The sequence below is a fragment of the Mycteria americana genome, chromosome 1, assembly GCF_035582795.1.
Source record: "Mycteria americana isolate JAX WOST 10 ecotype Jacksonville Zoo and Gardens chromosome 1, USCA_MyAme_1.0, whole genome shotgun sequence".
NCBI classification, from domain to species: domain Eukaryota; kingdom Metazoa; phylum Chordata; class Aves; order Ciconiiformes; family Ciconiidae; genus Mycteria; species Mycteria americana.
The window spans coordinates 222,534,052-222,549,188 of record NC_134365.1 but is presented as its reverse complement, the minus strand read 5'-3'; the positions used below and the strand labels follow the sequence as shown (position 1 = coordinate 222,549,188).

General features: G+C 47.4%; 3 protein-coding genes across 3 annotated transcripts in view; 1 reads left to right on the top strand and 2 right to left on the bottom strand.

Annotated features, from left to right (window-relative positions):
- Positions 1-15,137, top strand: part of LOC142410052 (olfactory receptor 51E2-like) — a 52,655-nt gene that overhangs the window by 9,165 nt on the left and 28,353 nt on the right. The gene's annotated exons all lie outside the window — the stretch shown is intronic.
- LOC142404496 (olfactory receptor 52R1-like) lies at positions 1,386-2,387 on the bottom strand. Its single transcript, XM_075491431.1, has one exon. The coding sequence runs from the start codon at positions 2,328-2,330 to the stop codon at positions 1,386-1,388; it is 945 nt and encodes a 314-aa protein (XP_075347546.1). The 5' UTR covers positions 2,331-2,387.
- Positions 8,984-10,013, bottom strand: LOC142404498 (olfactory receptor 51E2-like). Its single transcript, XM_075491434.1, has one exon. It carries the CDS (start codon positions 9,935-9,937, stop codon positions 8,984-8,986), a length of 954 nt encoding a protein of 317 aa, XP_075347549.1. The 5' UTR covers positions 9,938-10,013.

Genomic DNA, 15,137 nt, shown 5'->3' with positions numbered 1-15,137 from the left:
CCACAAGAAATGGTGCAGCCCTGCTTTATGAAGTGGGTGCTCCGAGACCGGCTCAGACAAACTGCAGTCGTATCTATCCTCCTTTGGCTTCCCCCACCTCTTGTCTGTGGTCCATGAGAAGCTACTTCTGTTTTATCTGAAGAAAAAGGATGAACTGAGTTGAAATTTAAGTATTCTACTGAAATGGTGCCAAAAAATATTCATTTCCCATTTTGTCTGCAGCCTAACATCTGCTTTGCTTCAGCAGAAGTGCATGTTCTCTTCCTGGGCCCCCCCCCCCGCTTCCCTGCTGGTATCCAGCTCATGGAGAGATAGCTGGGGGCTCCTCATGGGTGGTCACGATAGTCAGGGCTGCTCAGGAAGATAGAGAGCCCCAAGAAATGCCAGGTCAGGTCAGAGATCTCCTCTCCATCCATTAGTGCTCTTCAGTTTGCACTAAAAATAGAGCAAAGGTCTGTAACGTTGCTTGAGTTTCATAACTCGAGTTTGGGTCGTCTGACCTTCACCTCATTCTGCTGCCTACCTTTTTCAGATATAGAGCAGTGATTTCGTAAAACATGTTTGCCTGTTTGCTGGGATAGCTGACATATTAGTACAGTGCAATACTGTTAGCAATGATCTCCCTGTGATAGGTCATTCCAAATAATTGCATCAGACAGGGTTTCTGATATTTTTGAAAGCGTTTATGTTTACATAGGACTTTTGGAATCTGCTAGCATAGGATTATTGTAGGTTTTGCCTTCCTTACAAAAAAAAAAAAGGTTAATGCTTAAAATTTAATTCTACCCATTTCCTTCTACAAGGACAGTCACCATTCCCATCCGAGCACCTTCCCATAGAATCATAGAATCATTTAGGTTGGAAAAGACCTTTATGATCATCGAGTCCAACCATAAACCTAACACTGCAAAGGCCACCACTAAACCATGTCCCTAAGCACGACGTCTAAATGTCTTTTAAATACCATCACACAGTCCAGGGAACACTCTTCATATAATGAAAGCTGCTGCAGGAAGATCTTTTGGAGATATGCAACCTTCCAGTGTAAATATTTTAATCATGAGAGGATATATTTTTTAGTAGTGAAAGAATTTTAACAGTGAGGAGTTTAACTTCTGGGAGGGGGCAACTCTCCATCTCCCAGTGGTGTAGAAGCCAGGCTGAATGTCTTTATGCCAAGTTTCATCACACAATGGATGAAACCTCCTGGACAGTGATAACAGAAGAGACAATCTAGCGATTTCTGCAAGAATGCATTGCTTAAACTCCAGGCATTGAGGAAGGGTTCCTCCCTGAACAAATAAATAGTCACAGCGTTAACTCTCGTTAAATTTACCAGCATCGTCAGCAAATTATAAGCACAGTTTGAGGCACATACATATGGGTCAGGTTCCCTTTCGCTGGAAGAGGAGGACCACCCTGTCCCAGAGCTTCTTGGTGCTCACGCCATAAACAATGGGGTTTAACATGGGGGGCACTAGCAGATAGAGATTGGCCACCATTACATGGATGTGGGGAGGGATGCTCTGCCCAAACCGGTGTGTGAGGAATGTGAAGAGGGCAGGGACATAAAAGGCAAGGATGACACAGACATGGGATGCACAAGTGCTGAAGGCTTTAAGTCGTGCCTCTGGGGATGACAGCCTCACTACCACCCGCAGGATCATGGTGTAGGACACAGAGATCAGGATGATGTCACATCCTGTCACTATGAAAGCCACGAAGAGGCCGTAAATGACATTGACTCTGGTGTCCCCACATGCCAGCTTCACCACGGCCATGTGCTCGCAGTAGGAGTTGGCGATGACGTGGTGCTGGCAGAAGGGCATCCTGCAGAGGAGGAAGCAGAAGGGACTCACCAGGAGGACCCCACGCACCAGCACGAGGCTCCCGAGGGCCACCACCACCGGCACAGAGACGATGCTGGAGTGCCGCAGTGGGCAGCAAATAGCAATGTAGCGATCCAAGGCCATGACCATGAGCACGCCCGACTCCACCGACGAGAAGGTATGGATGAAGAACAACTGAGCAAGGCAGGAGACAAACCCAATCTCCCTGGAGCCCAGCCAGAAGATGCCAAGCATTTTGGGTAGCATGGATGTTGATAGGACCAGGTCAGTGAAGGCCAGCATGGCCAGGAAGAGGTACATGGGCTTGTGCAGGCTCGGCTCCGTCTTTATAATGAGGAGAAGGGTGATGTTGCCCAGCACAGCAATGGCATACATGATGCAGAAGGGGAAGGCAATCCAGAACTGCTCCTTCTCCAGCCCAGGGATGCCAACGAGTAGCAAATAGGGAGGGTGGGAGAAGGCAGTAGAGTTCAGAGACATGAAACCCTTCTTGTCTCTTGCCTACACTGAGGGCTCTTGCATCCTGTAAAAAAGCATCAAACACCCTCGACCTGATCTGGTCAGTGGCAAACAGAGACTGGCATGTGGTATGGTCTCGAAGCTCAAATTCCCCACACAGCCACCCATCCCTGTGACGGCTGCTTGCACTGGTTCAAGAGAGCACTTTTGAAGCAAATGTCCTGACAGTTTCCACTGAAAGTGTTCTGTCCCACTCGGTGGAGCGGTCCTGGAGCAGGCGGACTGGATTCCTCCTGGATCAAACTGAACAGAAAGGCTGCCCGAGGTGCACACCTGATGGTCTCCAGTGTCCAAAGGGTGTCCAGCCCAGGAGACCAGATGAAAGGTGGTCTGAAGTAAACCTTCTTGAAATGTGCGTAGTGGGGATATGAAGTCACTAGTGCCAGCCCTATATAGCTCTACAGAAGCTTTTAACAGCACTGTGCTGCTTGCCGGTGTAAACAGAGGCAACGAGTGCTTGCCTCAGTCAAGAAACATCTGATTTCAGGGCAAAAAACTGAGCCAGTGCCACTGTATTTGACACCGCCCCCCCCCCCCCCCCATGCAGTGCTCCAGTGATGTCCATTCTCTCCCCCCCCCCCAAGATTGCAGCTCACTCAGCCCCAGCACATTGCTCAGCTCATGTTTTTTCCTTAATACCTGGGAAAAAGGATTCCTTGAAGAGCTCTGCAGCACAGATTAGGCCAATGTTCCTGACCTGATAAGACCCTTCAGAAACCTTCCTGGGGCCGACCGCACTTGTGCTGGAGTGCTACAGGGAGCAGAGGGACGGAGAAGACAATAGCAGCTTCCCAGAAGAGAGCTAAGCTTTTCCTCCCCGAGGGTCCGGTGCTAGCCGAGCCAGCGGGGTCTGCTCCCATTGCATCAGGAGCGAGATTTCACACCGCGACCACTGCAGCCCAGCCCAGCATGGCCACCAGTCACCAGCTGGAGATGGGTTGTGGGGGCTGCGCTTGAAACCTTACAGATACGTAAGGCTTGGGGTCACCTGCACTCTGGGAGAGATTTCCTGGGTTGTTTTCCATGTGGCTGTAAACCTAGGAATTGAAATTCCTGATATTTTTCTTTCTTCGTTCCACCTCCTTCCTGCCAGCTGCCTCTGCTGGTGCTGCTTTACCTAAAACTTCATTCTTCCATGGAGAACACTGGGACAGGGAACACAATTCCCAGGCAAAGGCAATGTGAGAGACAGGAGAGTGCCTGCAAGCTCCACTAACTGGGGGCTGTTCAACCCTTGCTGCTGCTGCCCAGGAGGAGTGATGGCATAAAAGGCCTTATTGCAGAGCAACAAATTGCTGCCCGAACCCTAAATACTCACCTGCCTCCTGCAGGTTTCCATGCAGGGACTCTGCACTGCAGAGACCAGGAGATATTTACCTGTCTGACAGATAAGTCCCAGCAGGGAGCTCTGCATTTCCCCTGCTACTCAACGAGTAATTAGAGAGCGAGAAATAGACAGTTTTTAACCCCCTCAATGCTGATGACCTCATAGACACAGCTGCATTTTGCCCAGTTTTGTACGTGTTTTCTTGCAGTGTGTTTATCTGGAGGAGATTTAAGAGCGATGGGGCAGTTCAAGATTAAATCACAGGACTGGGTTTGCAATTAAAACTGCAGCAGCATGAATTATGAAGTACTTTCCAAACAATAGCAATCTACCCTTTCTCTGCTATGTTTCATCCATAGCTCTAATACAGGCTTAGAGAGGGAAGTCAGTAACATCATCCTCATTACACAGATGGAGAATGGTGAAATAACAAGAGGCAGATTTGAGAGCCCTCCGCACGTTGGTTAAGTAACTCCCACTGCTGTTTTTGTGGCACACTGCACCTCCCTGTGCTGTTTTTGTGGAGTTCACACAATATAGCATCCCTGTGTCAAATCTTTGGCAATGCCAATTTCTGTGAAAAAGCAAGTCATACAAATAAACCCCCTTCCATTATTGGGGAACTGCATCAAACCCCAAGGCAGCCTACTGAGAGCGTCTGGGACAGCAGAAATGCCAGAGTGTGCAAAGACACCACGTCCCAAGGTCCAATTCCAGGAGTACTTGGAGAGACAAGAGAAGAGAAGAGAAGAGAAGAGAAGAGAAGAGAAGAGAAGAGAAGAGAAGAGAAGAGAAGAGAAGAGAAGAGAAGAGAAGAGAAGAGAAGAGAAGAGAAGAGAAGAGAAGAGAAGAGAAGAGAAGAGAAGAGAAGAGAAGAGAAGAGAAGAGAAGAGAAGAGAAGAGAAGAGAAGAGAAGAGAAGAGAAGAAGACTTGGAGATCCCCAGGAGATCCTCCAGGAGATCAACTGCTCCAGCCCCATGCAACTCCTCGTTGCCTCTATTGCCACCTCCAGGCTCCTGTGACTCCCAGTCCTCTCCCCACCTCTGTGCAAACCACACTCCCATCCTGTCCTCCCCTCCTTCTCCTTGTCCTACCCCTTCCCTTTTCAGTCCCTTTTGCAAGGCTCTTTCCTCGCCTTCCCAGAGCCAGCTGGGCCCCAGCTAAGTCGGTCGGTCCATCTCCACCTCTGGCTCTTGGCCCTGCTCACAGAGGAGATGTGGGTTCAGACGCCCCATGCTCTGGTTGGGGTTTTCCTTCTGCTGGAGGTCTGAGGTGACCTGGGGCAATGGACATTTCAGCTAGAAAGTGGTTGTCATAGTCATTTGCAAAGACACACATTGAGGAAGAAGGCATGTTCCGTCTCTTCCCCAGGAAAGCAATGCTCCATGACTAAAGTTTGGAAAACAAGATGGAGAGCGAGAATCCCACACAGTTTTCATCTGTACCCAGGAGAAATTCATGCTCCTCCCTGCTCTGAGGCTCTAGTAACTGTCTTTCTGAGAAATAGATGGCTAGGAAATATAATACAGCATTTTCAGGATGGTTCATTCATTTTTCTTTATTAATTTTTCTCTCAGCACAAAAGGAAAAAAAATAAGGAACATACGGAGAATGAGCAGGAGCCATTTCTCAATGCCACAGCCACCTGAAAAGAGTTTAGATCCATAGCGTGCGTCTGAAAAATTCATTCACACTTCCCAAATCACATTAGGCAGGTACAGATTGTTTTCATTTTTATGAAAATTTTTTAGCCTTCTAAGCTCTAATATAACAGACTATGACAAAAATGACAGGGGAGTAAAATTGCCTTTAAGTGCCAGATGGCAACTACTTGTAACTCACTTAAATGAAAGTATTTATTTTGAAATAAAATGTGCTTTAATTTACCAGAAAAGGTTATAACAAGATGTGTTTCATGGAGACTGAAGCTATACAAGCACAGACTACAAAAAGCACACCCATTTTACTCTCACTGTTAGCTGGCAATTGGAAGAAACTGCACCAAACTCCACCAAATACTGCTGTCATTTGAAGGCCGTGATGCGAGACAGCACGTGTCTTTGATAAGATACCTCTTTTAGCACACCTAGAAGTCATGGACAAGATGCAAGATCCCCTGAGAGCAGCATCTGGACCTGTTTTCTGTCCTCCCTGAGGGAACTCATTGTTCATTGCCTGCTTTCCACATATTTACCTGTTTTTCTCAAATAATGTATTTCTTTTTCACAGCTAAGTTTGCTTATGTTACACCAGCATGTACGGAGGCAACAGGAGCACATGCCAAGCAAAGGAAGGTTGCCCAGAGGGGTTGTGCTGCCTCCGTCCTTGAAGGTTTTTAGGACCCAACTGTATAAAACCTTGAGCAAACTGGCCTAACACTAAATGAAACTTCTCTGCACAAATCTTAGACCATCAAGCATACTTCCACTTGCATGGTGTGAATCAGTGCAGATTTACATGCGCTATAATTTTTATTTTTCTCTTTCCTCCTTCTCTAGCAGTTCCTCCTGATATTGGTTGGTTTGGGCTCTGGGTTGACCTTTCTGGAGAGTGATCTACCGTGCCCTCAAAAGATTATCGCACAGTCTACTCAGCACTTGCTAAACCACATCTAGATACTGCATCTGGTTTTGGGCCCCAGTGCATAAAAAGCATCAACAAAGTGGAACAAGTTCAGCTGATGGCTCCCAGGGTGGCTAGTGTTGGAGCAATGCTCCGTGAGGAGAGGCTTAGGAAAATGGGCTTGCTCAGCCTGGAAAAGAAAAGGTTTTGGGAAGACCCAACAGCAGAAGAGCAGCCTTCCTCTACCCTTATCAAGAACTTGGAGCCAGGCTCCTCACAATGTGGCATGGCAGGAGAAGGAGAGAAAACAAGCGTAAGTTGAAACAAGAGAGGTTCAAACTGGATATAAAGAGAAGCTTTTTCACAGTAAGGACAATCAAGCACTGTAATAGAGACCCAAAGAGCTTGTGCAACATCAGTCCTTGGAAACTTTCAACACCGAGCTGGATAATGCCCTGAGCAACCTTGTCTGACCCTAGAGCTGCCCCTGCTTTGAGCAGGAGGTTGGATTAGAGATGTCCTGAGGTCACATCCAACCTGAATTACCCTGCGATTCTGTGATAATCATCTACTAACGGAGACATCAGCGTTCAACAGCACCTGGGCCTCCTGATGGAGTACAGCCTTCTTAATAGTACCTGGTGCTGCTCTAGTCATCTGTGAAGGGTCCTGCTGAGCAAGGCTTTGTGCACTGCTCCCTCGTGTAGTTGTCCTGGTTTCGGCTGGGATAGAGTTAATTTTCTTCCTAGTAGCTGGTACAGTGCTGTGGTTTGGATTTAGTGTGAGACTAACGTGATAACACGCTGATGTTTTAGTTGTTGCTGGGCAGTGCTTACACTGGTCAAGGCCTTTTCAGCTTCCCATGCCCTGCCGGAAGGGCTATTCCATACCATATGATGTCATGCTCGGTATATAAACTGGGGGGAGCTGGCCGGGGTCAGCAATTGCTGCTCGGGGATGGGCCGGGCATCAGTCAGCGAGTGGTGAGCAATTGCCTTGTGCATCACTTGTTTTGTACATTCTTTTTAGTATTAGTATTAGTATTTTCTCTTCCTCTACTGTCCTATTAAACTTTATCTCAACCCACAGGTTTTGCTTTTTTTCCGATTCTCTCCCCCATCCCACCGGGGCAGGGGGAGGGCGAGCGAGCGGCCGTGTGGTGCCTAGTTGCTGACGGGGTTTAATGCACGCCAGTAGCGAAGGCCAGCGTGTTCAAATCGGAGACCACACACCCCTGGCACCTCTCGCCGGAGGAATCCCGGGGGCTGTTGCAGTGGGAACAGCAAACACGTCCCTGTGCGTGGCAATGCAGCCACCTCAAGGCTGAAGACCACAGTTCATGATAACCAACAACAAGGTAAGAGTTTAAACTGAGAGGAAAAAGAAGAGATTGCTTGTTTATTTCTCTTTATAAAGAAACAGATTTATTTTTAAAAAGACAAAGAACATTAGGAAAAAAAATAGAAGTGAGCACCCTTCCAATCTGTATGTTTCTTTCTAAATTGTATTGTACAACATCCTTTCCCAGGATCTTTAACCTTTTTGCAAAATATGAAATGGTGTCTCCATCCTCAGAGACTCAAAAGCTGTCCGGACACAATCCTGGGCAACTGCTCCTAGCTGGCCCTGCTTCAGCTGGGGGGTTGGACAAGACGACCTGCAGAGGTTCCTCCAACCTCAACCATTCTGTGAGCCTGTGATGGTGTGAAAACAAATGCAGTTTGCTTTCAGACCTTCTTCATTGGCCCTAAGGCTTGTGGCTTTCATTGTATTAAAAAAGTTTTGTAGTAGTGTCCCGCTGGTAGAAAAGTCATGCGAATAAAGAGAGGAGAGGCCGTCAGGTACTCTGTTTCATGGGGAAAACCTAGGAAGTATAAAAAAAAAGCTTGAAAGATGAAGATCTTGAACTTAATTCATAACTTCTTAGGAATTCCAAGCATGTGTGAAGTCAAAGGTATGAAACACCTTTGACTTGGAAATACCACTTCCTTCAGCTTGGAAGTATCACTAACATTTATAACTTGCTTATTTTTTCTCTTGAGATGTTGTCATTTTATTGAATATAATTAATAATTGAAATTATTTTTACAATTGCTATCAGTAACTCTGGGTCTGAAATTTTTCCAGAGCATCTGCTACAAGGACGCTGAGCTGTCTTGACTGAACACCCAATAGGTCAGAACAAGACCACAGAGGTTGAGGGCTTCTTCTGAAGTGCATTTCTGCATCTATAATGTCGCTTGCTATAATTATTTTACTTGGAGATTTGGCTACAGCCAAAGTTTCTGGCAAAAATTTTACTAAAATGTTTTTGGAAAGTGAATGTGCCACAAGCGGAAACCATGAATTAACTAAATCGTTCAAAAGAACACTGTAGCATTCACTCAGCTCTGCCATTGTTATGGGTGAGATGGGAACAAAGAAGTGCAATGTCAAGACCATTTTTATCAGTTTGCTGAGCCACTTTTCCTTCCCATTGCACTACCTGCTGGATCAGGGTTGGATTTAGATCATTGCAGTAGAGTCTCTCCAAGTTTGGTGAGGGTAAAAACTCTTGGAAGGAGTTTACAATTGCTATTTACTTTTTGCCTTGTGGTAGCACCTCGGAGTCTCCTACCATGTGCTAGGTGCCATACAAACAGAGGACAGTCCTGCACCAAAGACTCTAAGTGTAAAACAAGATGAGCTGGTGTGAGGATACAGGAGACAGCAGCTGAGCACAGCTCACTGGGCAGTTCTGTTGTATATATGAATAAAATTCAGGATCCTCCTCCGTATCTGTTTGGTCCTCACCCCGTAGATGATGGGGTTGAGCATAGCAGGCACCAGGATGTAGACATTCCCCATGATGATGTGGACCAGTGGAGCCAGGTCCTTCCCAAACCTGTGCACCACAGACAGCCCAATCAGGGGCACGTAGAAGGCCAGGACCACACAGATATGGGCAATGCAGGTGCTGAACACCTTGAGCCTCTCCTTCCACAATGCCAGCTGCAAGACAGCCTTGAGGATCGGGATGTAGGAGAGGCAGATGAGGATGGCATCCAGCCCCATGACCAGCAGGATGGCGGTGAGGCCGTACACCACGCTGGGGGTGGTGTTGGCGCAGGCCAGGTTCATAACATCCTGGTGCAGGCAGAAGGAGTGTGACAGCACCCGCGAGCTGCAGAATGGAAGGGGCAGGAGAAGCAAAGGCAAAGGCAGGAAGAAGAGAACTCCCCTGGCCATGGCTACCAGCCCTATTTTCGCTGTGGCAGCATTGGTGAGGATGGCAGCGTGTCTCAGCGGGTGGCAGATGGCCACATACCGGTCCACGGCCATGGCCAGGAGGACAGTGGACTCGATGGCCGAGAGGGTGTGGATGAGGAACATCTGGACAAGGCAAGTGCCGAAGCTGATCTCCCTGGCATTGAACCAGTAGAAGGAGAGGATGCGTGGCACCGTGGACGTGGACAAGGCCAGGTCGATGGCAGCCAGCATGCAGAGAAAGAAGTACATGGGAGCGTGCAGGCTGGGCTCCGTCTTCACGATGAACAGCACCGCGCAGTTGCTTGTGACCGCCAAGATGTACACGGAGCACAGAAGGATCGCCATCCAGAAATGGGCAGCCTCCAGCCCCGGGATGCTGGCCAAGATGAAGGAGGATGGGCTGAGGTCAGAGCTGTTGGGGAAGGGCATGGCACGCGGGGTGAAGAGCAGTCATGCTATGCCATAGCACATCCCCTGCTGCAAGGGAAAGAGAAACAGCAGCTTTAGAGATCCTTTCCCATGACTGTGGATCCCATGGGGCTGTGCCTGTGAAACGCAAGGGAATCTTACAGTTGCCATACTGATACAGAGAGCTCCTCTCTCATTTCTTTAGCCCATTATGGCTATATACAATAACATATGCAGCCACAAAATGGTGGCATTTGAATTTGAACAGGAATTGCTTGAATTCTCTTAAGTGCAGAACACTGTAAAATCAACATTTTAAATGATAAACCCAGCAGCTGAACTTGTTTTCTTTTATTTTTAAAGGGCAAAATTAAAAAAACAAACAAACAAACAAACACATTTTTAGTGCTTCCTGTTAAACTTCAGTTCTGCTTGAGTTTTTCCATATGGGCTGTGCTGTCCTGTCAGAAATGTTCTCTGTGAAACTGGCTGCGCTGCCTCCCACGGTCCACCACTCCCAAGTACTGCAGACACACACAGTGAGACAGGCATATTTATTTGTTTGCACACAAAAACTGGATTTTCATCCTGTCTGTTTGAAAACACATATGGAAACAGCAGAATATCTGTAGAGAAAAAAATTCACCTTATTCTGTATCTGTAAACTTTCCAGGAGTGCTGTGATCCAGGGAGAATGGCCAGGAAGATATGCAAAAGCCTTTGCTTTGGGTGCCTTTCTATTCTCAGCCATCAGATTTTTAAAAATATTGGGATTCAAAAAGTGTCGGGATGGAGCGTCAAAGGCCGATGCAACGGCAGCGTCAGAGCCCCAGCGCTGCACAGCCCAGCCTGGCACGGGAGGGCTTGGGACAGCCGGGTGCCTGCCTGGCTCGCAGCCCCACGCTCTGACCAAAGAGAAGGGGGGATTAGCTCGGCCCCCTGGGCAGCGTGGACTTCATCCATCACCCGACGGACCAGGAAGCAAGTCAGTAGCTGGCCATACCCGCACTGGAATAAACCCGCCGTCCCCCGCCCTGCATGGACAGCGTGAGGACAGCACACAGCTACTGCCTGCAACATTACTGAGCTTTCTGATTATTTCTTTCATGCCCTGTCCATGTAAAACAAGGATGCAAAGTGTTTTCATGGCAAGCTCTGCAGGCTATTAATACAGCTATTTTAAAAGTAACGTTCAGTTGTGAAAACATTTTTTTTTTTACTGCAAATCTATGGTGAAGCCCTTATCCTAAAATAGCAATCATGATTTATTTCCCTGATGTGGGGTTTTTCCATCTTGAATCTATAACAAATAATACTCATACTCTAGCTTACTCATACTATAGCTTTTTATACACAATTTACAAAAACATCGGTGGACTGTTACTGTCAAGTTGCCTAAGAGCTATTTTAGTGATGAAATTTTCAGCAAACCACTTACATTAAGATGCCATCTGAATGAACAAAGCGCTTTTGTAATTGCCAACAAGTACCTGAGCCAACTTACCTGCCAGCCACTGAAGTGTAATTACAGCATGAGTCTCACTGTAAAATATCTGCCATGCTATTCATCCCTTTTGAGAGAACGTGACTGAGAGACAGACACACGAAGTAAATAATTCCTGGATGTTTCAGGTCATCTTTAGTTCTTTGGCATCGATAAATCCACCAACATTTTCAGAAGTGACTAATGATTTTAGATTGCTAGTAGGATGAAGACCAGGTACTGTAAGGACCTTGCTTCCTGTAGAGATGAAAACCTGATCTGTGTCTTTGAAACCACCAGTAAATGCAGATTTATTCTCCCAGGGTGATCCTCCCACCAGCAAGCCCCAGTAACTGCATTTAACAAGAGGTAAGCACATTCAGACACTGGGAGCACGAGCAGCAGCCACAGCAGCTGATCTCGGTAAATGCTCGTAAACATTGACCAGACTTGTCCCATGGAGCCAAAACTGGTCTAAGACCAACTTCCCAGTTGGAGCAGGCAATGGGACAGTCTTCACCATCTGAATCCATCTCTCCACTGCTCCCTCCTGCGACGTGACGGTGAGAGGGGAATGTATATATACCCCCTCAAAAGCCCTCTGAGCCATTTTGAATATGTAGCCATTTTTCCATATCATCTCACCAGAAGAAAAGTGTACATCAAGCCAAAATATTACTTCAGGGGGAAAAGAGAAAAGAAAAATTAAAAACACAAGCTATCACTCAAATTCAAAGCATTTTTGAACCAAAATTAAAATTCATCTTAATTGGTGGTTTGATCAAATGAGTTTTGTTTTTTTCCTAGCTGTTTGTCATCACTTGTAAACAGAAAAGCTGTACCTGTTTGTAGCTCTGCTGCTGTTTTATAAATAGGCCCAGGTCCTGGCTAAGTCTGTTGCTCTGGGCAGGCACTTGCTGTGTTTGGAGTCATGCGAGCTGTGACTGTGCTGAAGTGAGCAGGACATGGCTGGAGCCTCATCCCACCATCATCCACACCGTTAACCCCTTCCTTGCCTCCACGGACATCCCTGGCTGCTGCCAGCTAGCCCTGTCCCCGGCAGTGCCCAGGCGTGAATGAGGGGGTAGCACCAGCAGGGCAATAATGTCCACTGGGCTGGGTAAAGCCATCCTGGTTGGGAAAGGAAGAAAGGATAGATGTGGATGTGGCCAAGAAGCACCAGGTGCGTCCAGGATGGAGAACTGTCCTTATCCCTCTTTTAATTATAGTGTGGACAAAGCCACAGAGCGCAGCAGGGACTGCAGCATGGCTCCGTATGGATGAGGGTAACGGGAGAGTTTCCTCGGGCAGAGGAGATGCACAGCGCAGGGCTCAGAGAGGGCTCGGGAAGGGAGGACCTGGCAGTGGGAACCAAATGGAGGTGGCAGGAATAGCCTTCCTTCTCTTCTCCTTCTCTTCTCCTTCTCTTCTCCTTCTCCTTCTCCTTCTCCTTCTCCTTCTCCTTCTCCTTCTCCTTCTCCTTCTCCTTCTCCTTCTCCTTCTCCTTCTCCTTCTCCTTCTCCTTCTCCTTCTCCTTCTCCTTCTCCTTCTCCTTCTCCTTCTTCTCCTTCTCCTTCTCCTCCTCCTTCTCCTTCTCCTTCTCCTTCTCCTTCTCCTTCTTCTCCTTCTCCTTCTCCTCCTCCTTCTCCTTCTCCTCCTCCTTCTCCTTCTCCTTCTCCTTCTCCTTCTCCTTCTCCTCCTCCTTCTCCTTCTCCTTCTCCTTCTCCTTCTCCTTCTCCTTCTCCTTCTCCTTCTCCTTCTCTTCTCCTTTTCCTTCTCCACCTTCACCTCCTCTCCTCTCCTCTCCTCTCCTCTCCTCTCCTCTCCTCTCCTCTCCTCTCCTCTCCTCTCCTCTCCTCTCCTCTCCTCTCCTAAGAGATGCCTCTGATATGTCTCACACTGCTCTTCCTGTGCCTCATAGGAAATAAATCCATTGGCAAGTACTGTAGGTGATCCCATGGTACAAAGCGGAGAGCTCAGGGCATCACAGAATAGGAATTAGCAGTTTTAAGTGGTTCATCTCTCTCTTTTTTTCTCTCACACAGATGTTAAACCACAATTAAGTTTCCCATTCCCAGAGGCAGCCACAAAGGTTTTTGAACATATGTTCCTAAAAGACAGTACCTTATACAGAGGTTCCCAAATCTTGAGCATCTGCTTGGTACCCTCCAGCTACGCAGGCTGGGAAGCAAACGGGGCGGCAGATGAAGCTCTGCTGAACTGGGTGATGGAGATGCACCAAATGCACTGCAAGCCTCACTCCACCGTGGTCTCCAGCTGTGCTAGTAAATGTGCTAATAAATCTCCCACACGTTTCCTCCCTGGCTTCCCCCCCCGAACGCTTGCTTGGTGTGGCAGAGGCTCCCTGGGCTTTTGCTGTTTCGGAGAATGGCTGTAGCCAGGAAGCACAGATGTCCAGGCAGAAACTCTGGAATTTTTCAGAATGGGAGCAGTGCTGTGCAAGGATCCTGAAAGCTAAACATCTCTCCAACAAAGCTCTTTCCTAGGCTTTTCTGCTGAAAGTTGTGTTTGTTCCCTTGTGTTAATCTTTCCTCTGATAATAGCTGGCTACAAGCACCAGGTTAGACCTCAGATATTTTGAGCAAAGAGTGCTCCCGTTGGGTGCTATCTCAATGCAAATGGGACCTCCACCCCAAGACCCGCTGTGCCAATGCTCAGGCAGAGGTTCTGGGGGTGGTTTGCTGAACAGTATTTCACCCTGTGCAAGGGCCCACTGGGATCCTCAGCAAAATAACTAGCAGAACACAAAACAAACAGTGGCCTGGGAATCCTCCCCTCAGCAATCCTCCCTTCTCCCTTTCCATTTTTTTTACGGAGATGTTCCCTCACGATTCTTTTCTGTCTATTCCAGGTACTGTTATGTGTACAGCAGAACAGAAAAGGACACTAATCCTGGGTTAGTCTGAAGTGTGAAGAGCTTAGCAGCAGGCAGAAACAGGCCAGTTCTGGTGTGTAATCCTGTCCCGATACCTTCTGCTGCTTCACCCTTCCAGGGTGAACACTGACCATTTCTTCTTATTCTCCATCATGGTCAAAACTGGCCAAAATATGGCTTAAGATCAACAAAAATACAGCTCCATAATTTGGAGGCATGAAAGATTTGGGGCCATTTTATTCTGTCTGTGGGAGGACGCAAGCCAGGAAGATCATGAAACCTTTCTGCATGCCTGGCTGAGACCCATCCTACAGCAGAGCAAGAAGATGCTGGGAGACACTGTCACCTCCCATCTGTGGACTGCCCCTGGAGATCTCCTCCCCCCGTCCCTCTGAGGGCTACAGTCAGTACCTGGCAGATCTCAGCTGGACGATTGTAGTACATGGTCCTTAGTGCCAGGAACTTTAGCCATTCCTATTATATTTTTTAAACCCCTTTTTTTCAGCAAGAGAGCTGGCCACACCAGATCCCCAAGCACCATCCCGATGCATACCTAATTCACACGATCCTGTGCTCATCTACAGCAAATCCTGACGATTTTAAGCAACTCTAACCTAATATCTCTGCATCGTATAAACAGAAAAAAATGGCTTCATCAAGTCTTTTGACCTTTTGCAACGAATAGATGTCTTTTATTGAAGATATTGCACACATACATTACATTCAATGCAAAACAATGGCTGGAACATTAGACTTGGCGAGATGGTAAGACTCAGTGACACCAAAAAGAGATGCAAAAGCAGCCCTGTTTCCATCACTGTAGATGTGTATGTCACTTTAGA

What these genes read in the sequence shown, in the direction of transcription:
- LOC142404496 (XM_075491431.1), bottom strand. Translation starts at nt 2,330, where the DNA reads ATGTCTCTGAACTCTACTGCCTTCTCCCACCCTCCCTATTTGCTACTC.
- LOC142404498 (XM_075491434.1), bottom strand. Translation starts at nt 9,937, where the DNA reads ATGCCCTTCCCCAACAGCTCTGACCTCAGCCCATCCTCCTTCATCTTG.